General features: G+C 43.7%; 2 protein-coding genes across 5 annotated transcripts; both read right to left on the reverse strand.

Moving 5' to 3' along the window:
• Positions 1-357: 357 nt before the first annotated feature.
• On the reverse strand, positions 358-11,174 carry strip1 (striatin interacting protein 1). The gene is made up of 20 exons (XM_056606943.1): positions 10,971-11,174; positions 10,141-10,210; positions 9,973-10,047; positions 9,722-9,856; positions 8,847-8,967; positions 8,355-8,530; positions 8,129-8,256; positions 7,464-7,646; positions 6,412-6,632; positions 6,197-6,262; positions 6,031-6,094; positions 5,854-5,925; positions 5,465-5,539; positions 4,902-4,999; positions 4,354-4,480; positions 4,133-4,233; positions 3,968-4,034; positions 3,713-3,817; positions 2,877-3,081; positions 358-2,484 (listed from the first exon to the last, which is right to left on the reverse strand). Exons 1-20 carry the CDS (start codon positions 11,079-11,081, stop codon positions 2,237-2,239), a joined length of 2,448 nt encoding a protein of 815 aa, XP_056462918.1. The 5' UTR covers positions 11,082-11,174; the 3' UTR covers positions 358-2,236.
• A 181-nt stretch (positions 11,175-11,355) lies between these two features.
• LOC130402658 (S-adenosylhomocysteine hydrolase-like protein 1) lies at positions 11,356-24,429 on the reverse strand. Of its 4 annotated transcripts, none has more exons than XM_056606944.1 (17): positions 23,955-24,427; positions 20,464-20,575; positions 19,766-19,909; positions 19,402-19,502; positions 18,357-18,459; positions 17,481-17,575; positions 17,056-17,162; positions 16,859-16,975; positions 15,927-15,990; positions 15,725-15,813; positions 15,287-15,357; positions 14,997-15,091; positions 14,804-14,902; positions 14,642-14,710; positions 14,175-14,253; positions 13,766-13,886; positions 11,356-13,662 (listed from the first exon to the last, which is right to left on the reverse strand). In XM_056606944.1, the coding sequence occupies exons 1-17, from the start codon at positions 24,132-24,134 to the stop codon at positions 13,656-13,658; spliced, it is 1,653 nt and encodes a 550-aa protein (XP_056462919.1). In that variant the 5' UTR covers positions 24,135-24,427; the 3' UTR covers positions 11,356-13,655. The 4 variants fall into 4 exon arrangements, with proteins under 4 accessions (XP_056462919.1, XP_056462921.1, XP_056462920.1 ...); XM_056606946.1 differs by having other exon boundaries at positions 11,357-13,662; positions 19,766-19,894; positions 23,955-24,426; XM_056606945.1 differs by lacking the exon at positions 11,356-13,662 and having other exon boundaries at positions 13,759-13,886; positions 23,955-24,429.
• Positions 24,430-25,216: the final 787 nt, after the last annotated feature.

Genomic DNA, 25,216 nt, shown 5'->3' on the forward strand with positions numbered 1-25,216 from the left:
AAACATGACTAAACCCTTTTAAAAGGTAAATGTGAGCTAACATTGAATGTGAATACAATTGCACTTTTTCACCTGAAATCCCCAAAATATTGTTTTGATTTGTTCGTTTTTATGTATATATGGTCGTTAAGATACTCAAGCAGTCTTTGAAAAAGCAATATCCTACATGTACGTTTCAGGAGCTAACTGTACGCTAAACACACCTGAACAGACTGTATAACAATCACCCTCATAACTCTCGTAGCCAAACGAGGGTTCTAGCTCTTCTGTATTAGTGCCGGAGTCTGAATGTTTGGTGTGTGTGTGTGTGTGTGTGTGTGTGTGTGTGTGTGTGTACATTATTTGTGCATGAATGTGCCTATTAGTTTCCGAGATCCTTTATCCTTTGGGGCGCGGGGTCTTACCAAACTGTGCTTTAAAGCACTGTCTGAAAGGGAGAGATTCCCCTCAAGGTGTCTCCAGCAGTTGAAAATAAAATGAGTTTTGTCAGTCGTCATGATTGTATGTGAATTAGACTCATGATAAGAGTAATAAATTAATATCACAAAACAAAAAGTTGTGAATCTTTTTAATTGAGAATTACAGGTCCCATGGTTTTTTGGACTAGGTCTACCAAAAGTAAGTACCAAAAGTACCATTTCACCTTTCTTACTGATAGAAAAACTGCATTTCCATGAGGTTAATTTACTTGAATATTATATTGATTTGTTTCAAACTTAATACACATATACAGTACAGAATACGTTTAGATATCTCCACTCCCCCGTGAATACAAATACTTCAAAGACAAATGATGAGTATTACTTTTATTACAGAATTCAAACCATACAAAGTAATGGGTGACAAAATATTAAGATCTAATCAATTCATTGAAATACGGTAGAATAAGCATCACCTTTTAAACATGGATAAAGTGCTAATCTGAGCACGATTACCCGATTAGGTTTAAGAACTACACCAAACCTAAAGGTTAAATGTAGACATTTCCCTGCCACATCACACACACACTTCACCTATATACACACACACCCACATACGTACTGTATACCACTAGGGAGCAACAGAAGACACATTCTAAGAGGAGCATATGTTTTGGGTTGAGAAATTGCACGCATGTCTGATAATGAATAGACGTGGACTAATAAATCAACGAATCTAGTATTCAACCCCCAACTGTTCAGTGTCCCCTTCCCATGGTCCCTACCCGCGATGATGACCACACAGGAGATCGCACGCAAATCATAACAGTACAGAAATGTCAACGCAGACGTCGCCCGATCAACAGGAGGTCAACTCTTTCATACAATTATTAAAAATAGAATAACAGGTCCACAAATATAAAGCATAAGAAGGTACCCAAGGAATATTATATTACAGTTATGGTTGATGCACGACATGCCGATTCGGGTCCCCGTGAACGTTAAGAACTTGTGTTTCAGTGTTAAAATATCACTATTGGCCCATCTTGAAGTACAGTAGAGTTCGGTAAATTAAAAATGTAGAAACACTATCAAATGAAGGACTCTTGACCATGCGTATGTCTTTTAAAGTTGATACATAAGAAAAAGGAGTATATTTCGGCAGTGCTTCAGTTGACAGAGAGAAGGCCTAATGTGGAATTATTTTTCTTTTTCCAAAGTGCCGATGAGTCTCTCATGCGTTACCATGTCAACTAAAGGGTTACCCATATTGGTAAAAACATGTGTAGTGTATGAACGGACCTGGTGCCAACAGGCAGGCTAGTGGCACTACGCAGGCTCTGTTAAGCAAGCTGAGGGCTGCCCCCCATGATATCTAACAAAGCTGGATTATGCATTTACAAGAGATAGTCGATAAAAATACAAACCGTTGGTTCTGTCACAAAAAATACAGAACGCAGATAAACAAGCTAAAAGCAAAACGAATGCGATGGGTCGGCTATTTTGATATGAAATATCATAAATAGCCTAAATCTATGGACTCCATTGATTACTTTGATCAAGAATCAAAGCAGTTTGGTTTGTCAAACTGCAAATCCAGAAGTTGTTTGGGGGTCCTCAAATGACACCGGGTTGCCCATTAGACTTATAGACTAACCAAGTTTGTATTACTCCGTGTCAACAGACATACAGAACTCGGCCAAAATGAGTTGAGATTTAAAAGTAAAATTTACCTTTAGAGTTGAACAGGGGGGGGGGGGGGTATGCTTAGAGCAGAAAGCAGGATACATGATTGTTGTGCGGGTCTCTGCGTCTCCTCACTGCAGCAGCTCCTCCCAGGAGATGGGCTTGGAGAAGACCTCCCGCTCCAGCCACAGGTCATAGTTCATCTGGAAGTCCTCGGGCAGCTCCACCCGCTGGCCCAGCACGCTCTGCAGGCAGTTGTCCACGGGCAGGAAGTCCGGGTTGCTCTGGGCCTTGTCGTAGCGGCGGCTGTTGAAGCGCTCGATGTTGGCCCGCAGCGCGCACTCCTCCGCCTGGAAGTCCCAGGGCCGGGCGTCCAGGTCTGGGGCACACATTACACACACTTTGTTCAACCACAACCCACCCCATGCTACGTGTTGCATTAGTGGCAATAACCCCTACCGGCCACATAGTTTAGAGTCACTTGCAGACTCTAATCTAGTTCTATAGATCAGGGATAGATTTTTCTTCTCAAAGATTGAACAGTGAATTTTATTAGTAGGCTACTAATAACACTGATTGATTGATCTGCGAGTCTTGATCTAACCCTAACCCATGTTGACATTAATCACACTCAGAGTAGTGGGGGTAGAAGGTTTCTTTCGTCCAAGTCCAATACAGTCCAAACCTTACAAATCGATAAACACATTGAAGGATAAGATCTTCATGAAGACACTGAGGTTCAGCAGGTCTCAGATGCAGTCACCGTCTCACCGTTTCCGTAGGCCCAGTCGTCGTTGAGGCGGTGGCGGACCTTCTGGTAGATGGCCGACATGGTCTTCATGTTGCTCTTCCTCCACTGCCGGCCCAGGTACTTGGTCTGCACCTTGAGCAGCTTCAGGACGTACAGCTGCATCATGGCCTGCTTCACCTTCAGCGCCCTCTTCAGGATGGGGGCCGACTTGAACACCACCAGCATCTGGAACAGCACAGACACACGTTTCACAGAGGGTCGGAGCAGTGCGTCCCCCAGCACTGTATGGTTAAGGCGGCCGCCTGAACAACAATAGGGCCCCGCCTTGACTACCAATGTATAAAAAAAATAAAAAAATTACAAAACTATCGTAGCGAAAGAAAATATACTTCCACCAAGTACAAAAAATAAAAGTTAAATAATGCATCGGTGAAGTAAGTCATGCCGTAAAGCTTTTTGAATGGAATTGAAACGGCGACATCAGGTGGTTGTATATATTACTGCAAACTGAAACCCTCACCGAAGACCCCCTGAACCCAGCCCCCCCCCCCCGCTCCTTGACCACCTTGACTAAGACATTTTCCGGGGGAAACACTGGAGAGGGTGATACCAGGGTTTAAGGGCAGACTATGGTTCCACGTCGAACCCAACGCAAGGACCACGCAGACGCTTCGACGAAGTCGTGAACCCGTCTCGGTTCTGCGTCGGGTTACAATTCTTGGGAGGCGCACGTCAGGCCCTTGCGGTGGACGCAAGGAGGGTCCGCAAGGACGTAGCGGGTCCGTAAACCCCCTTGCGTTGCGTCGACGTGGAACCATAACCAGCCCTATACTCCCGTCTGGAGCCGTCGCCTCACCATGGTGCGGGAGTGCTTCCACTTGGTCAGCTTGTTCAGGATCCTCAGCAGGTTGATGCAGGAGAACAGATTCCGCCAGCAGAATTGGTTGCTGTCTCCCGCTTCCTGTGGACGGCAGAACATAAATCATCGCTTAATAAATAACCAAAACGCAAGTCAATACATCCTTCGCAGGAAACGGGAAACATCCAAACGACGCTGCCGTCGTTCACATAGCGACTCGTACCCTACTGTGATGAAAACAATCAAACGTACCAAACTCTCTGCGGTCAGCTCGGGAAGCTCATGCACCACGCAGTGCGGGAAGTCCAGTACGGAGATGCTGCAGAGGGAGAGAACGGGTCACGAGACGAGGTCAACAAGCTTCTCCAACATGGGGAGGATTCACAGAGGACGTCACAAACCACAGAGCAGCATTACCTATTCTTAGCCGTGATGTAGGACATGATGTTCTGGTTGAAGAACTTGAGGATGAGGGGGATGCAGTTGGCGAACACCAGGTGCTGAGCCATGTACTCAAACTGGGAAGGAGAAGGAGAAAAACAACCCAAGAGGGATAAGACCAGACGCATGGACCGGCCTACTAGTGGTGCTGAGAGTACCCTAACAGAGGCGACGTGTCGGTGGGACCGGTGGGTCACCTGGTAGATGTGGTTGAGCTTGAAGTGTTTGAGGAGGAGCAGGAGCACGGCGGATATCGCCTTGACGATGATCTCCTTGTGGCGGTTGACGTCCACGCCCAGCTTCATGCTCTGGAGCACGGTGGTCCTGCACACACACACACACACACACACACACACACACACACACACACACACACACACACACACACACACACACACACACACACACACACACACACACACACACACACACACACACACACACACACACACACACACACACACACACACACGATTATTACCAATACAACCGATGGCCCTGTTTGTCCATGTACAGCCTGAGTCCGTCTATCTGACACATCTAACACAAAACAGAAAACAACAGCAATAAATGCCGGTTTATTGTCCCGCTTGACTTTGGCAGGCGAAACTGCCGTGTGTGTTTCGTCGTGAGTTAAGGTCAGAACGGGCGGCTGGGTCTGTGGGGGGGGGGGGGGGTGGGGGGGGGGGGGGGGGGGGGGGGGGACAGCTGGGAGCGGACAGCGAGAAGGAGACGCATGACTCACGGCATCTCCTCTGGCAGCACGTCGGCCAGGATGTTGATGGAGTCCGTCTTGGCCTTGGAGGTGGGGGCGGCTGCCAGCAGGATCTTCAGCAGGGCGATCTGGAGTGAAGGGGGGGGGGGGGGGGGGGGGGGGGAGCACAAAGCCATGGAGCCGTCAGCACAGAGCCGGGCCTGTCCTCTCTGCTGGGTCTCTAACACACACACAGTCACTTATATGTAGAGCAGAAGGGCAGAATACTCCGGGGTAGTGAGGTGAATAGACAGGGACTGGAGTAGTAACCATGTACTGAGGCAAGCCAGGCAGGATACCCTGGTATAGTGAGTTAAACCCACAGGGACTTGGGTAGTTACCATAAACTGAGGCAGGCTGGGTACAATACCCTGGTAAAGAGAGTTAAACCCACAGGGACTGGAGTAGTTACCATATACTGAGGCAGGCTGGGCAGGATACCCTGGTATAGTGAGTTAAACCCACGGGGACTGGAGTAGTTACCATGTACTGAGGCAAGCCAGGCAGGATACCCTGGTATAGTGAGTTAAACCCACAGGGACTGGGGTAGTTACCATATACTGAGGCAGGCTGGGCAGGATACCCTGGTATAACAGCTCGATGGCACTCATCTCCACATCCTCTTCCCCCTGTGAACAGAGAAAATAACGTCATATTTACGCTATAGAATATGAAGGATATTTAGTCGTGGAAGTGAAAGTGGTAGTTTTGGTATTAATAGCGGCAGTGGTTGTAGTAGGGGTAGCAGCTATGGTAGTGGTAGTTATGGTAGTGGTAGTCGTGGTAGTAGTGGTAGTGTTTGTGGTGCTGGTAGTGGTCGGTCGATGGTGATAGTGGTAGAAGTGGTGGTGATCCTGATAGGGGTATTGATGGTTGTAGTAGTGATGGTGAAAGTGAAAGTGGTAAAAGGGGTGGCATAGGCAGTGTGCTTGTTGCAACTTACCCCTGACAGTGGAGTTTTCTGGAACTCTTCCTCCTTTAAAATTTGAATCTCTGCTATCGAGACATATTTGTGCTATTAAAAAAAAAAAAAGGGACAAAATTAAAGATTAAATGGCAGAAGAGACAAAGATACCTTAACCAATCTTTTTGAGTAATAGTCATCTGTACAGCACAATACCTGCTTCAGTGTCCTAATGCTCTCGTGGATCGGTCTGGGTAGGCCAACAACGGTATTTGTGTCGCTGTAGAATAATTTATAATTAAAAAACCAAATCATCTGCAGAGGAGTAGGCAAATTAACCCCACAAAATGCATCTTGATTTGTCATAAAAACTGAGACTTACTTCCCAAGAGTGTATCCAATGAATTTACTTCTACTTGACTCGAGGAAATTTTCAATGTCCTTCTCCCTGTGAAGACAACAAAATGACCATATCATAATCATAATCATAATGGAGACAATTAAAGTAAAGGCCATAGAGCGACCCCGACATTTTGAGTTGATCCTCCTTAAACTGAGTGACACATGGTGCATCCATCTCGATCAAGCGCCACACACCTGACTTTGGGGGCCCAGGGCAGGCCCTTGGGGAAGGACACCCTCTCGGAGGGCGGGTGGGGTATGGGCGGGGGCATGACGTCGTCCCGCTCTATGGGGAAGGGCTCCGTCTCAAGGGCGTTGTCGTTGTCGTCGTGGTCGTCCTCCTCGTCGCGGGCGTCGTCCGCCTTGTACGGGTCCTTCTCGTTGAAGGCGTCCAGGTTATCCTGTTTGGTCAGCGACTGGGAACACACAGGGTTACTATTCACCCCTCCACGTTGGACGAGCGTTTGCGTTCATCGTCTACTGTCCCTCCTTCCCTCTGTTTAAAGCTCATCTCAAGACCAATCTGTTTCAAGAACACTTCTCCCCTTCCACCACCGCCCAGACCCTCTGTATTTATTTTTATTTGTGTTGTGCCGTCTTGTTCCGTGTGTGCTCATGACACTGTAAAGCAACCTTGAGTGTGAGAAAGGCGCTGTGTAAATGTATTAACATGACACAGGAAGTCCCAAGAATTGATGCTACAGTACTCAATCAATGCCCGGAGATGTAAATAATACCTGTAGTGTTCTATACCAGCAAAAAATCTATATTTCATATAAATTGATTGAATCTATTTAATTGTAAACTTAATATGAACAGTCAACATTATTCAGGTTTCAACCTGAATTGGACATTTCACAATGATCCAGCCCCGACATGAAATAAATTAAATTAAATTAATGTTGTTTGTATATTTGTATTTCTTAGGTTGTATCTTTTATGCATGTATATATTTATATCATATATATATATATATATAATATTCATTTTTGTATTATATTTTATTCTTAATATTTGTGTATGTATAATTGGAGTTCGTGACAAAAATAATTTCCCCCTGGGATTATTAAAGTATTTATCTATCCATCTATCCATCTATCTATCTATCTATCTATCTATCTATCTATCTATCTATCTATCTATCTATCTATCTATCTATCTATCTATCTATCTATCTATCTATCTATCTATCTATCTATCTATCTATCATGTGACAACTCCGAGTTGACCCGTGGCGGCCATCTTACCTTGTGTTCGCGGCGGGCGCGCTTCTGCTGCTGCTCGATGAGGTCGGAGGCGGAGGCGGGCGGGGAGGCCGCCCTCATGCTCCTGATGACCCGGATACTGTCCTCGGGGAGGGGGGGCAGCCTCAGCTCCTCCCGCTTCCCCACCTTGATGTTCTGCAGCTGCTCGAAGCCGCCCAGGGTGAACTACACAGCCGGGGGACAGAGGGACGGTCCACGAGTCAACGTTGGATTCAAGATTCAAGATGGTCTATTTGTCCTATAAACAACAATTACAGCAGCAGTCGCTGGCGTTGAAGGCTCCTTCAACAATGCAATATAAAAATAAAAAAGTATAAGTGAAACACAAACTGGACATGAAATGATTAGAATAAAATATGAATATAATAATAATAGCTGTGAACGAAATAAAATACTGGACTATATTATTATATAGTCCAGTATTTTAGTGTTACTTCCGATAGTAATATCTAACAGCGGAGAGATATACAGCTCAACAACGAATAGGGAGGGGTTAGCTGTCTTAGTAGTTATTGTGTAGGAAATGGGGATTGAACCCAGAATATATCCCGGCGGGAGTCAAACACCTGAACCATTCCACTGCACTGCCCGCGTCCCTCCCTACACTCTACCACTGATCACTGAACTGCTGGTTAGATGTTCCTCACCAGTATACTCTTCCACAGCAGCAACAGGACCTTCTTCATAGGGAAGTGCGGGGCATGCCCGGTGCTGAACTTGGTCACCATCCCGAAGAGCATGACCGAGATGGGCTCGTTGTTGTACAGGGGAGAGCCTACAGGAAACAAGGGGCGGTCCGCAAACAATGTTTAAAAGTCCACTTGAAGACCTTCAGTGCCAAAGGTAATCAGGGCACACACGCTGGCGGCATACCTAGTTCTGCCTGGAAGGTGTCTCTGATGGCCCTCCACTCCGGCCTGTCGGCAGAGTCTTCCTGCTGCACGGTCTCCACGATCAGGTACATGATGTTGAGCAGCACCCGGAGGTCTGTGCTGTCCGCCAGGGAGATGGCCGGCTTCCTCACCGCGCTGCTACAGGCCGCGCTGTTACTGTGACCACGAGACACACCGGACACATTCAAGCCATGGACTTGTTGTGTAACGTGTTGAAACTGACTCACTGACTCTTTAGCAGTAGAGAATGGAATTAGATAACTTTATTGGCATTTATTTATTACCCAAATTCTCCTTCAGATGATCTTTTATTTTAGGCAGAGAATGCAATGAATCTGCTAATGGGAGGGCTTTCATTTGTGGTTTTGGAATTAAATAAATGGTGGCCAGCATCCATAACACAAAAAACGGATGAGATGTTTAACTTTTGTAACATGAATGCACATTGATGAGTTACATGCAGAACACATACTCAATCTCCATGTTGAGCAGTTCCACCAGAGCTGAGAAGGTCCCCACCTCCAACAGCAGGAAGATGTTGTACCGCACCCAGTGCTGCACCTCAGCCTCACAGCTGCACTCTGCAAATGTACCTACACACACCCAGACAGACAGACAGACGGAGATACAAACAAACAGACAGACAGACAGACAGACGGACAGACGGACAGACGGACAGACGGACAGACGGACAGACGGACAGACGGACAGAGACACAACAAAATCCAATGTTTAATCAATAAGCCTCCACACATGGTACTTTCACTTGAAAGCAATTTTGGCTCTGGATGTGAGTGAGGGATTAAATGCAAGTGGGGACTGAGAGGGGGTGGGGGATGTTTGTTGATCTCTCAGAAGTGCTTTTAGAATAGTGTCTAGCGTGTTGTCACTAGTATTATGACTATTATTTTCTAGATTTGTATTGCCTTTTACAGGCCGACGTTGCCAGACCTAATCGTCTGGAAATCTGGAATCTGGAACCTCTTAATTAATATCTGATTGTCAACGGGTAGCCGACCAAATTGCCTCTGGATGCCATTAGACAGACCAAAAAAAAATCGGAGCAACAAAACGTGTGACAACTCAGCTGCCGCCATCTCGGTTGTTGATGAAAATTGAAAATTTGAAAATGCCTCCACGGCTCTCTCTTATTACTCTGCCCAGGTATAACGGAAAACTGTCTGAACGGAGGTGAGGGGGGGGGGGGGCAGACGCACATAATGCCAGCGCAGATGAAACACTATTTCTTTGATGCCTTCGTGAACAGGACACTGAAAAACGGACCGGACAGGACAGTGGGTTCTGTTTTTTGTCGCTCGAGATGGATTGAGGATGAGAGGGACTCACCCTGGGCCATGTAGAGGATGGCCCGAGCCACGTTGAGCCTCTTCTCTCTCCGGATGACCTCCAGGCCGTCCAGCAGCTGCATGGCGTGCGCTCTGTGCTGCGCAGCGTCCAACTCCGTCCACTTTTTCTCGGGCACTAGACACAGCAGAGAGGAAGAGGTTTAGAAACATCCCTGAACCCTGTTGTTAGGTGTAATGTACCCAATATGCCACTTTATCATGCAGGCAAGTTGGATGTGTCGGAGGACCTACCATGACTTCTGAAGTCTTCTTCAAAGCACTTCCTGTTGATCGTAAACTCTGGTCCCTCTGTATAGCTGTATAGCTCTGGAATGAAACGTACCAACAATTTAAAACTGGACAAAAATGTATACAATTCACAGGCAGTACGAACTGAACAACATAATCCACTGTACATACCGGACAGCTCTGCAGTCCATTTGTCAGTGTCTGCATAGTCAAACTCAAGGTCCGGAGATTCTGACATCCCCTGAGAACAAAATATTCAATAGTTGAAACCATAATCCATTTAAACACCAAAGAAAAACCGTATCTCCTGACAGCGTTGCATGCAAAATGTCTTTGTCTTTCTACCTTTGAGATGACGGCAGTGAACGCATCTAATGTTCATCAACATTTTGTGCTTTTTCAACGTGCAACACAGCGATATTTTATCATATCTGATGATGAAACAGTTAAGTTGAAGGGGACAAATCTTCTCACATCTGTCAGTGGATTTGGTTGACGAAGGACCAAAGGGATTGTGTTTGCTTGGGCACAAAACATTAAGAGAATACTACGTACAAAGAAGTCAAACAAGCTAAATCTGGGGTACACTTGGGGATCAAAGGAGATACTTATGCAACACATCTGTATTTGTTTTGCAATGCGACGTCTGACTCGGTTGTGAGAGACCAAGGTTTAGTTTTCAACAGGTTTCTCTGACACGGACACTGTAAACTACTGAGTGATCATCTGGCACACCAGCATAGCTTTTGCTAACGAGGGCTAACGTCAACCATCATGGGTTTAGCAATCTTCCTCTAGATTGTCACTTAAATATGGGAATTTGTTGGTACTTTGGGTTGCATGTGTGTTTTTTCGCAGATTAACAAAAAGAGGGTGTTAAATCAGGAAGCTAGCTTAGTTGTTGAGAGCAAAACAGTGTCGCAAAACAATGTGCATTAGAAAGAACTAAGAAGAATGTCGTTTAGGGAATCCTGAGGTAGGTTAACGGGTCCACGACTTACCTCGGAATCTTTCCTTTGATTCCGGATGAATTCGCCTCTACTTTTGTTGGGCAGCATAGCTCTCTGTTTGTTATTGATTGCTAATCCACCACCGTTTCCACCGACGTCCATCTTTTTCCAACGTCTGTAAGCAACCTCTCGCGAGACCACAGCCGCGAGATCAGCCCGCTGCACTAGCAGAACGAGACTACAACCATCACACCGACAGCACTGACAGTTATTTTTATTTTTTATGAATTTTTTTAATCAAAGCTGACATTTAAATAAAAGTTCACTATTTCCAGAAATGTGTAAATGTTCAACTTTAGGGCTACACTACTTAAAATAGTAAACGAACTAACCAAATAACTAATAACATGTTTATAATCAAGTTTAACATAAAGATTCCGATTACCATGAGTCAAATTGCGTCTAGTGGTTTATTAAAGGGATACGTGTACATCAAATGGCAGGATTAAAGAGAAAAGTACATGAATCATTGACATATAAACAATGGCTTGTTTGTAATACAGATCAAACACTGAATTGCATTGAAAGTATCTGTATTGAAAGTATCTGTATAAGTGCACCCACATTTATCAGCATACAAAGTGATACATTATTTAAATACCGCTGCAACCTTAGTATAACATATGAATGGAGATGTACACAATCAAATGTGAACAAAAAAGAAAAACACTTGAAACCAGGGGCTTTTATACTTTAAAATAACATGAAGAATAAGATGTATGAACATTTGTAAATATATCTAAAATGTGTACAAATTGTATTCCTAGTAATGTATACATTCACTCAAGTAGAAAACTAAAACAGTTCCAGCTCTAAAAACTAAAACATCTTCGATGACATAACAGTTTTTACACAATGCCGCACAGCCAATACTGAATTAGAGAATTGCAACTAGGGAGGCTTTCTTCTATTAAGGACACGATGGAACATGATGAATGAGTAATGGTGAGTGAGTCAGAAGGCACTTCTTCTGTCACCTCACCAGTTACCATGCCAACCACCTTATTTCACTGCCATCATAGTTTGCACGCGCCTGTTCGTGGCTGTAACGCCCTAGGACTTTAAGTGTAAGCAGGAAAGTAACACGCAAGCACTACAAATAGGTGACCTATAGGAGAAAAGCACACCAATTCTTCACCCACATCGCACAACAAGGACATCAGTCTAGATTCTAGTTGCATTCGGCTTTTAAAAACTGCTGTCTCCGCTCAATTTATTTTGCAACTACAGCAGATTGAGTGCATATTGGTTATGTTTAATCTCTTTTTCTGTTAGGCGTTTTGCAACTGAATACCAGGTTGACAGTTTAATGTTCACCAGGTTGGAACAGGGCATAGATGACATGTGAATGGGCTTAACATTCAGTCAACATAACACATGTGAAGTAATACATCTCCAAAAATACAATTATTGGATAGTTAAAATAGACCAGGTGTCAAGTAGACACGTTATTAAGTTTCAAAAGCATCTCGAAATCATCAAATGAGCAGATTAAAATAAACGCTGTAAAAACTAATAATGCCATTAAAAAGCTGTGAAACTGATGACACAAAAGCAAGCCAATACAATTCAATCTGTCCATCAACCAAATATAATTCTAGAAAATACACTTTAATTACTATGCTTATAATATTTGAACTTTAAATGAAATCTAATATGTAAATGGTCATTCATAACAGCCTCCTATGACTAAATACAGCAAGTGTAATGTTCTGTCTAAGAGTGTAATCTTGTTCATGGTAAAATAATCAGCTAGGTTAGCTGACGCGTCTATATTGTGTGCATGTGTTCCCTTATGGATGCTTTCTATAAAGTCCATAGTCCATTTTTTTGGACAAAACCTTTAAATATTGTAATTAATAGATAAGTGTGTAAGTAAAATGACTACAGAATATACAGAAAATAGGAAAGATGTGATCAAAATATATTAATACATCCTTTTAGATAGCTGAATGTGCCGGGATGCAGGTAATCCTTTATCTCGTGAGGCATTTTAAAACATCAGAAGTATGTTGATTGCTCTTTTCTACAATAAGATTTGAAGAAACGATCATAGTTTCATTAAAGACGGCATCCTTCATAACGGAATGTGTTTCAAGTGTGAGCTTGTTTGTACCCACTGGCTTTTGCAACCATCGCCCCCCCCCCACACACACATTTGGCACAATATATTTAGAACTCTACGCAAAAATGGAGATGGCCAAAACCACAATAGAGATGATTCTCCATGGAATAGTTTGGTGTGGGGCTGGGTGATATTACAAAGTTGGGTATACACGGACGCCTTATCGACATATCATCGCAAACGTTTTTTAGTAGTCATTTTTGACCTACAGTCAAGACTGAAATTTAGGTTTTGTTACATATACATGTAATATATGTAATTTTAGGGTAAGTTGATATATTTCCTTCAAAGAAATATTTGAAATATCATATAATCATGTAACGATGATATTCAGGGTACGTAATCCTTATAATATTCACATTTAGAATAATATAACAAATTGTGCATGAAAATATTACCTGGATGAATTAACAATGATATTGCATCATCGCCCAGCCCTTGTATGAAAACGACACAGAACTAAAGTTCTATGTCAAGGATGTTTTTCTGTTCAGGGTTCATTTAAGCATTGTCCAAGTGGAATCGGCTGAGATGTGATTTATCCACAACAGCTAATACCTGTGGATTCCAAAAAGAAAAAAGGTGTCAGAAAAATCATCATGCCAAAGGAGGAAATGATGAACTATTAAATTGCATTTCAAGTCTCGCAGACCACTAGTACCTGTAGTAGTTTGGCTTGAAGGGGCCGTTCTTGTTAAGGCCCAAGTACTTCGCCTGTTCATCCGAGAGCTCGGTCAAGTGGGCGTCAAAAGTTGCCAGGTGCAAGCTAGCAACATATTCATCTGAGAAAAACAACACTCGGTTACATAACGTTGACCTTTTCAAATCAATATGCATGTTCGGTAAGGCAGGCCCTCAGCTACCATTATCCCTTATGTAACACCAGGAGCCAGGTCTAAGTGCACACGTTGGGCGGGTCATTTACATTTAAACAGGGGCGCAGTCTAACTGAATATATATACAGCTCAACTCGTTATACATTTAACAGAACTTGAGGGTTAAACTATGATCGGTACAGTCGCATAGTACTGTTGGATCTAAAGGCTGAATATTTACAAAGAATACCTTACCCATCTTTTTGGGGAGTAAGTACACGTCCTGTTTGTATCGGCTCTCAGGTGCGTTATACAACTCGATGAGCGCCAGCGCCTACGACACAACACCAACAAGACACAAGCTATTCAGGTCAAGCCATGATATGCACATCACCAAGTATTTCACTTACTGGTACATCTTAAATAATTAATTTGTTATCCCTCAATTATTTACTCTTACAATTCTTAGCAAACGAGAACACGTGCCTGCCTGCCTGCGTGACACACACACACACACACACACACACACACACACACACACACACACACACACACACACACACACACACACACACACACACACACACACACACACACACACACACACACACACACACACACACACACACACACACACACAGCCGTGTGCTCTGTTAATTGCATTTATCCTAGGGGGTATGGCTGTTGGATACTGTGATACAGCAGCAGTTGGTCTAGATTACCTGGGTAGTGGCTGTGATGGACAGCACAAAGGTGGGTACGGTTGAACAGCTGAGGTTGAGCAGACGTCCCTTTAGACATGGAAAACCACCAGTTCATTATATACATCCAAAATGAGTGAAAACAATAGGATGTAGTCCCATAATATGAGTGCATCGTGATACCTCAGCCAGGAGGATGACTCTCTTGCCATCAGGCCAGATCACATGGTCCACCTGGGAGCGGACCCTCTCCCAGGTCAGCTCAGGGGTCCGCATGCTCGCCTGGACAGACACACGCCTCACGTCAGACTCGCGTCTACAGTATAAACTGACCATGGCCCCCGAACCACTACCTGACATACAATCCATTGCTCACCACGTCAATCTCCGTATTGGAGTGGCCCATGTTGCAGACGATACAGCCGTTCTTCATTCGGTCCAGCTGCTCTCTGGTCACCACATTTTTATTCCCTGCAAAAGGTATAATTCCAATCAATCAACTGTTCGAGCAATCAATCCTGCTCCTTCTTCTGCAAAGACCGACCCCAGCATGGACATGAGCAGTACTATCAATACCGCCCCCTCGCAGCAAAATCAAAGAGTGTATTTATATCACCCTGAATGACCTCAGGTCATGGTGAGACAGAGCTTGGCACGCGTAGTTACCGGTGCACGTGATGATGACGTCCACGTGGCGGACCACCTCGCTCAGCTTCACCACCCTGAAGCCGTCCATGCTGTCCAGAAACCAGAGCGTCAGACAAGGCCAGCACATTTGAGCTAAACCAAGGCCAGCACCTTACAGCACTGGAATACTAATGTTGTTGTTGTTGTGTGGTTCTCCTTTGTGACTAGATGTTGGTCGCCATCAGATATATGAATTAGAAACATTTTGCCACCTAGACCTTTTATGGACAGGCAGACATTTTCAAGGTTGATAAAGTTCAGACCCACCCATGTGCTCACTCTCCTGAAATGAACCAGCTGATCTGTGTTCCGCTGTATCTTTGCGTTGTGCCAGATAGTAAATCTAGATGGTGGACTCTGGGGAACACTGGGGGCAACGGGCCAAGAATGAAGGTTTTGACGATAGCCGACACTCACCAGCCCTGCAGGGCACAGATGGGATCGATCTCCGTAATGCAGACCACGCTGCCCAGAGCCTTGAGCGCTGCACAGCAACCCTTCCCCACCTGCCAACGCAGTCCGCCGCGCCAACAACACAGATTACCCAATGTTACTTTACAAACAGCCACAAGATGCTGGGCTTTGGAGTGCGTCTTGTACTACGGTGTTATCAGCTTACCTCTCCGTAACCACAAACAACGACCTGCTTTCCTCCGAACATGACATCCGTGGTTCTCTTCAGCCTGGAGGCAAGAGAAAGTAATCTCTATCAGTTTCCCTCCACCCACGCTGCTGGACTGTACCCTGTTGTGTCGTGAAGGACTCCCTGACTTTTAGTATTGAGAGGAGGCTTTAGCTTGTGGGCAGGAATAGGAGCCTGATTTCGGTCAGCTGTTTACTCTGGGATGTTAGATCATCAGAACCGCTGGCTGTGACCTCGAACAAACATTTTCTGGTATACAAGTTTGGGATTGCAATACAAGGCAATTTTGTCCTTGAAGGAGTAACAATTTCTTGATAAGAAAGAAATGGCTGGTACAGTAGAATTGCTGAGGTACTGATGCCTCAATGTAAAATAAGACAGCGGAGACACAATAGTGTATCGATATACACTATTGTGTAGTGTATATCAGCCAAGCTCCTATTGCAAGGTTACTGTTTAATATAATTTAAATATAGATAAGGTGTCCTGTCCATAATATTTCATTCAAATATCATGCAAATAATTAAACCAGTGATGTTCAAGCTCTGTGTTGACATGCATTGTAACATTGAAGGTTCCAGTATGTACGTAGAATTCTGAAGAAACTAGCGATGAAGGAGCAGATTCTCAGTTTGGGAGCAACTGTAAAAACATGGTGGTGCAAAATGGCGGCCTCCATGGAAGAGGACCCAGCCTCTAAAATGCTTGTTCTAAGGTCACGAAATCAAAAGGCTTGTCATGTTCCTGGGATTATACACTAATCAAAACTTCAAGTCTCTTCGGATAGAGGCCCCTCAATTCTGCACACTGCACTTTTTCTAAACCTTTAAAAAACATGTTTACCAAATGACGTAAACATGTGATGATTATATTATACCCAACCGCCACTATAACCAAGACACACTCACCCATCCAGGATGGATTCCCGGCAGCAGTAGAGGTTGTCAAACTTCTGCTTTGTTACAGAATCGTTGACGTTCATCGCCGGCACACACAGCTTTCCTGCTTTAGACAACTGGTACAACCTAAGCAAAGGTCAAGTTTAAAGCTTTAAGACGTTTACATGCGTTTATAGAGAATTAACTGTACAGCACCAAATATTTACCTGTGAACTCCGGTGACACTCTCCTCTACAATGCCCCTAATCTTCTTGAACACGTTGGGGTATTTCTTATACACCCAGTGGGTCAAATCCCCTCCATCATCTAGTATCTAGGGCAGGCAATAGGTAGGCAACAGGGATCCACATGTTAATATTTATAATGTTGCAATTAGGACATTCCTTGACACAAGTAGCCAAGGGATCATGGTGAAGCCTGACTTTAACCAATACACAATATTTAATCGAGGGACATTGTGGGAATCTTACTGTGTTGCATATTATGTTTCTTGACATTATCTCTAATACGTCAATATGCCTTCCATCCGAGTCTGATTCTTATAATTAATTATTATTTATAATTGTATAGTAATGCTTGAAGGCAGTGGGCTGCTCAACATAAAGAGGAGAAGGAAGGCTTCACTGGGTACCATGTTTGGCTGCCATCCCTCTGTGTTGACACACTGGTCAATGCACCACCAGAAGTCATCTTCAGACTCTCCCTTCCAGGCAAAGACTGGCACACCTGAACAACACATGAGAAGGAACAACGCCTTCAAATTGCAGAATATACCAACAAAACTATAAAACTACAGATTTGGACGCACACTTATCAACAGCCGATAAACGCTAGAGTAGCAGGCCGCAAAATCTTTGACAACCTTTATCTTAGAAATAACTACTTATTTTTCTCTGCACTAAAAAGGTGCCTGAATGATTTCTGCTAACGGTTCGTAATAAAGCTCAGTCACAGGTCATTAAAAAGGCTTTAGTTAATAATCATTAACAAAAGATTAATTTGTAGAAGATTACCAAGTGCTCAGCCTAAAAGCCATCCAGTGGACTGCAACGACTGGACTGGCTTTTGACTGAACCTTATTATAAAGTGTCTCTAACTAACTTTGTCTCATCCCTGAGTGAACCTCAGGGTCCATTGCCTCCATGGGCCTCTCAGGTTGGCAGGCACTGAAAGCTCCATTGTGGAAATGCATATAGCTCACAGTCACCTGGCAACCAGGGATAATAGACTTGTGATTTATATTTCCAACAAAGTGCAAGTATTGCGTGTTTCCATTGTCTCTTCAAGGGAAATGCAATTTTATCAGACATTTCACGGCTGGATCCTAGCTGGGACACACACACACACACACACACACACACACACACACACACACACACACACACACACACACACACACACACACACACACACACACACACACACACACACACACACACACACACACTACATTCCAGAGGCACCTCCCCTCTCCACCCGGCTCCCCTGTGGGTCTACGGTTACTCACCCCTCTCTGAGAGGGCAGCAGCCACCTCGTTCTGGGTGGAATATATGTTACACGCCGTCCAGCGGCATTGTGCACCCAGGGATACCAGAGTCTCGATCAGAACCTGGGACAAACAGGCAGAGCAGGGAAGGTTCAACTCATCATTTAATTAAGAGCACATGAATTGATTTAGTACATGAAGTACACACAGATAAGGGTTGGATGTACTGACAGTGTACTAGCGACCCCGTGGCTTGGATAGGTAGGCTTAACTAGGCTTTAGACCACAGCGAATAGAAACGGACAATACATACATTGACTTGATGCTTAAGTTATTGGATATACGAAATGACGTTGGACTTTGGTTTTGCGTTGGCCAGTAAGGAGGATTACTTAAAGGGATATGCAGAGATATTTGTGAATTGGCATTTGCCTGTCTTAGCCAGATTCAGGAGTTGTTTAATTCCAAATTCATCCTTTCAGTTCCTGTTCATGTGAGGGGAATATACTTTAATTGACATTTCCAAAGATAGAAGATTCCCGAAATGTCACTTCAAAATTAGCGTAGATTGTTGAAACTACAATCTAGCAAACTTCTACATTGTTGTTGGGTTGTTACTTACTGGCACTCGTTTTTATAAGAAACTATTACGAACATATTTGGAAAGTTATTGAAAGTGTATTTCAAGCCCATGAACAGGAACTAGGCTTCTGTAACTCTGCAAGTAAAGATAAAGTTGGAATTCAACAATTTGTCTGAATCTTGGTAAATCAGGCAACTCAAACTTACAGATATCTTAAAGAATGTGATAATGTTCCAAGTTCCGACAATTAAAACGTTCTTTCCCGAATCCCCAATCAATAAGCAAACACAGAGGTAGTGTGGAAGACAAAAGAAGTGTGCATAAAAGGTGCGGCTCCATTCTACAGAACAGAGTTTGACAACCAATCAGAAGGTTCAGGGTTACTTTCCCAATGTCCCTGCTCCACAATGACCTGCATCTCAATTGACTACAGGTGTCTTCGGATAAAAGAGTCTGCCTCATGCCTTAAAAGTAAGACTTACTGCAGTCTGGGCAGTGATGTGGGTGCACCCAACGATTTTGGCACCTGCAAGCGGTTTCTCACCCTGTGCCCTCTTCCTGAGAGATATAAGTGCTGACATATCTGAAAACAGAAATAGGAAATCAGCAGGCAGGTGGTAAATACAAGTTTGGTTCACAACCTAGCAGAACCATTATATTTCAACAAGGAAAAAAAATATTTAAAAAAAGAAACATGTTCATGTGGTCAATATGCACGAACAGCAACACACCCCCCCCCCCCCCCCCCCCCCCCCCCCCTTCAAGATACAACTCATACTAAATGTTTTTTGTTCTGCAATAATCTAAATCCTATACCGTTGGCCCTGCCCAGGCTCAGAGTCTCACCTTGTACAGCGATCTCGATCTCCCGGCGGCCGAACTCTGCTTGTTTGATGTTCTTGACGCAGAAGTCGGTGCTGCCCCGGGAGTTGACCTGCGTCTTGTCCCGCGGGGACGTCTCATCGTCTGAGCTGTCTGTGTAGGAGGCAGCTTTAGGACAACGCAACGCCTTTAAGGACTGCATTTCATTTTTAAGCTTTTAAAAGGTTAAAGTAAACTAAAGATACCGAATCTGGTGTGTATTAGTAATGATTTAGTATGTGTAACAATACAGCCAATGAAGTCCAGAAATTAATTGATAATGGCTTAAGAGCTATTTAAATATTAATCAAAAAGGTATATTCATCAAAGTTAAAAAGAAAATATATCCTTTTTCATTCTTAACCTCCTAGGCAATGTGAATACACTTGAATACTCCATGCATAGCCAGAAGCTTGTGAATTGATGTCCGATGACATTTGCAGGAGGACAATTTGTGTTGCGTAGAAATAACGCATCCCTTTATTTGCCTTAAGCCTTAATTTAACTTGATGATGGAGAGACAAATCATACACCTCAATCTTTTGTGACAGCCTCTTGGCAGACTAAAACTTCCTAGATATCACCCAAACGAATGCTCCCAAAGCGACAACACCAAAATAAAAAGAGACATCTAGAACATCATCCATAGTCATTGACCGTGTCTGCCTTGGACCCCTCATTACCAGAGCTGTAGCTGTCGGTGGAGGACTGGGAGATGGAGCGAGACAGCGAGCGACGTCCTGTCTTGGTGGGGAACTTGCTGAACTCCTGCTTGTCCTCCACAAACTGGATTTGCTGGTGGATGCAGGGAGGTGAATAGGATAAATGTTTACAATACACTTTGCATGCAGGCTGTCGTCATAGTTTAAAGATAAGCTTCTAAAAAAACGGCATGCCAGACATTAAGTAAGAAAAGGAATAACTAGCATGTCGTTACCAAAATAGCATTCAGCCCTTTCAAAGGTGTAGAAACGGTTTTCAACAATGACCGTGATTGCATGCTGGGATGACGCAAAGTAAAGTTGTCTGACAACCGTCTTTAGTCCGTTGGCATTGCGCTGTGCAGGGCGCAGTGATAGCGCAACAGGAAGGGGTTTTAATTCTAGCTCCAAAAGCTAACTGTTTAGCAGAAAGTAGCCGGATCACTTCTCATATTGATTCTGCAAGCTGCCCTTTTACACACACACACACACACACACACACACACACACACACACACACACACACACACACACACACACACACACACACACACACACACACACACACACACACACACACACACACACACACACACACACACACACACACACACTTTGTTTTCCTAAGCCATAGGTTGGTATTAACAGAGCAGAAAGTGGATTAGCCTTTGGAATTAGGCAACAGCTACCTCTGCATTGAGATATACAGCTGCATAGCCATGACCCACTACTCTATGCTGTTGGGTCATAATCCCTAGACTATTTCCGAAACCCTGTTAGTAAACCATACTTAATAACTAGCTTATGATCGGCAGAGTCTCATTAGTTATATATATATATATATCAGTATAACAAGGCAAGCATTTAGATTCAGCTGAGATGCAGGAACATTTTGAGATCCAGGCATTGTAATGCGAGCATTCTGCTGAAAGGCAGCATATCACACCAAACTACTTTATATTCCTGACTGTATATCTAAGCTTTCTATAGTTTCATTCTTAATAGCATACAGGATTTGTTTTTTTATCTTTTAGTTAAATAGTACACATTATATTTTTTGGGATGGCCTGCCCATTTCTAATCTGACATTATGAGAGGTCAAGATAAAAACTGTTTTGAAGTAATGTTTCTTCCAGAATTCATTCCACACTGTTATAGTTTCAACTCGAACAAAGCCAGGTTAAAAACTGTTTATTCACACGTTGAATGATCCCATACATAAATGAAAACATAATATGGATAGGGTAAACGGGTGAACCCAGATACATTATCCACTCTGTTCCACAAAAGGAATAGGAAAAAACACAGCACTACGCATGGGCAAAATCCTCACAAATAATCTCCTCAGAAGGGCCTAGGCAGCCTCAACATTTTTGAGACCAAGACCGTCGGCGGTCGATACGAGGAATGGGAAACACGCTGTAGTGAGGAGCTGCATTTAGCTCAGGCAAAGATAATTCTGATCCAAGGACACGTCTGATCCGTGGTCCCTGCTCAGGGTTACCGTCTCTGTTTGGACCATGTGACCTGTGTAAGCATCTAATCAAAGGTGAGGTCATCACGCCTCTTCCCCTGCCCTCGTCACAGCGAGGGTAATCTCTGGGGGAGACAAGCTCTTCTTCATGCACTGTCATGACAGAAACACCATCTTTTGGCGAATATTAGCTGCCATGACTTTTCGGTGCAGTCTTCATGAAGAGCCCATCTGTGTTCATTAACATCTTAACTGGTCTGGGGATGGATGGATGCCATCTCGTTTCTTTAATGCCCTTGATAATAATATTTCAAACGATGGAAAGTGTGTCCACGGACACCACGTTGGACGGGGAATATTCAGGGATCCCAAGTGTGTTATCTAATGCTTTGCATATGAATAACGGCTGCCACGATTTGAGGATGTAGTGGTTCTGTAATAAATTACATTCAGAGCTAAAAAGCCAAAAAAGAGTGTACAGACAAAACAAGCAATGCAGTGCCTTATATGATAACCCGGATCAAACTTTGTACACTTTTAGGAAGGAAAATAAAACAAACAATCTTTTTTTATACATTATCGTGAAGCAATTAATAAGTCCCAACATTGTTACGCAAGGTATACCTTGATATATGTTGGCACATCCTGTTTTATTTTCTCAGCAAATCACAGAGTACACTTTCCACTCTACAATAAGCAACACTTCCTTCTTCCTGGAGCAGTAACCCGGTGTGTTCAACACTTCCTTGAGCTTGTTGACAAATTGTGAAAGCATAAGGTATGTAGCACCAGGGCACACTTGCCAAACAACAAAACCAGTCTCCTTTCGTAACCACGTTATTAAAGTGATTGACTCTCTTTTAGCCATTGAATGCCGTTTCTAAATAGAAACGGAATAATGTGTTTTCAAAGACAATTTAGCTCACACAAACAACTCAATACTGACTTAAGAAACCTTCTGGTCTTCTATGGCTATATCAAGTTCACATTTCCCATTCCCTAATTAGCTGAGACTAATCTTAGGAGTTTCAACGTCTCTTCGGAAGGACCCGTTGTAAAGAATATTCAGTGTGCTTTGTATGCAAGTGCTTGTGTAATAAAAAGAAGGGAGACAGGGTAAAGAAGGTTCCGTTGTAACGGATATTCAGTGGGCTTTAGTTCTTAAGTGATGAAAAGAGGGGAGAGGGGGGAAAGGGACAGAGAAGGGTAGCTTAAACAATGCAGCTTCAAAATCTCTTTTCGAATCACCGTGATATCAGATAACAGGCAACTTGAGAAAGCAAGCCTACAAGAAAAAGTAAAAAGTCACAGTTTCAAGCCAACTTTTGACATGAGTTGTAAGAGTGGCCCTGACACAAACTGTGTATAAGCCTGCCTCCAGGACTAATATTTGTGTACTGGTAAAGTGTGATAAGTAATTCAATAATAGTTATGGTTTAGATCTTAGTATCAAAAGGAGTCATTCAATAACATAACTGAATGATATTATTTCTTTTCACAATGCATGATCACATATTTGAACCTCGGTGATGTGCATAATCAGAATGCAAAATGAATGTCCGATTGTGGATATATGTTCTAAAGTTGTGTGCAATGCAGGTTCTTCGAAAAGATTATATTTTCAGAAGCCTTTTCAAACCTCAAAATAATAGACTGAGCTCTAGGGATGTCATACGTACCAGGGCAGATGTTGACTGCTAAATGGCCTAGAAATATATTACAATTATTATTTTCGCCTATTCAATAGTGCCAAACCAGAGAACAGGAGTGTTTGATCCTGCACTTACAAAGAACACATCACATTACATCCTCAACGTAATGAACATAGTGCTCCACAGGCAACAAACTGAAAGCAGGATTCCCTTCAAGATCCCCACGCTTCACGAGTGATGGCCACTGCATACGCACGTCTACACCACTCGTGTTCCACCGTCGAAAATTGTTGCGACCACATCGGTCGAAAATAGAAACAGAAAAAGATGAGCAGACGTCGTCTTACCTTCTTCACAGGCTTGTGGGTCGGGACAGCGCTCAGCACGGAGGACAGCTCGCCCATGGTCAGCTCGCTGTTCTTGCTGACGGTCATGGCTGAATATTTCTCCGCCACGTTTTCGCTCTCCTTCACATCTTTGCTGGCCTGTTTCAACTCCAACTTCGCGTCCACTGTGGAATCGGACATGCTGACGATTTTAATATCTCTCGTTATTCGGCTGATGGGTATAACGCTAGAAGCTAACGATATCTTTGCAGCGATTTTAGGAGTCAACCAGGATGAACAAGCCGGGGGGGGGCACCGGGCCGGGTAACGGGGTCGACGACACGGAATGAAGAGCTATCTAATAAACTAAGGTAGTGAAGTAAGTGTGTATGCCAGAGTTAGACGAGGACAGCGTGCGGTACTGTTCCCGTCTATTAAAACTTGTGCTGCGTGCTGTGGTCTGGATGAGCAGTCAGGATCAGCTGTCACCTGGTCGCCAGTGGGCGGGACGCAAGACGCCCCCTTCTCTCTTCCTCTTGCACGCACCGCATTCCCTCTGTAGTGTAGTGCGCACTTTTCATAGTCGTCAGTAGAAGGCGGAATAAACTTGTTCCTGTCATTTGAACATTATTTTGGTCGCTTTTATTTGTTTTGTCGTGACCTGTGAATGGTCCATGTTTATTTAGTTGACAAGTTGTGTCTATACTTATCCACTGCCATACCTAAATCGGACGCTCCCCTTATTCATGTTATGAGCCTGTGCTTTTAACGATTGGGGGTTACGTTAATTTGTTTGGATAATTTCATACTTTAATTTCGAGCCAACCAATTGCAAGAGGGTCTCCAAAATAAAATATATACAATCGGACAACATACCGACCGTATATGCAATACAAGATTGGAGACTTCTGACTAAGGTCACAGAATGCTCTGTGTGTAACTATACAGTGGAATATGTAGCAAACTGTATTCAATGGCAACCATGGGAAACCGAGAGCGCCAGCTGGAGGTAGAAGGCTGGAACTTCAGTTTTCTGTGAAACTGTTTACAAAATGAGGCGTTTATAAAAAAATATATAAATACGGCTTAGATTTTCTCATATTCATAAATACGGGCAGATCCAGACAACACAGAAGCTATGTGGAAGATGGTACCAGGAAAAGCTGGACGTATTTAGTGAATTAACCATGGAGGAAATTAAATAAAGCACGAACCCTTTAATCAAGCCGGCCATTTCACGCAACGTTGGTGTCTGTCCCCGTTCCTGATTGGCTGCAAGAAAG

Source organism: Gadus chalcogrammus, chromosome 13, assembly GCF_026213295.1.
Source record: "Gadus chalcogrammus isolate NIFS_2021 chromosome 13, NIFS_Gcha_1.0, whole genome shotgun sequence".
In the NCBI taxonomy this organism is placed as follows: domain Eukaryota; kingdom Metazoa; phylum Chordata; class Actinopteri; order Gadiformes; family Gadidae; genus Gadus; species Gadus chalcogrammus.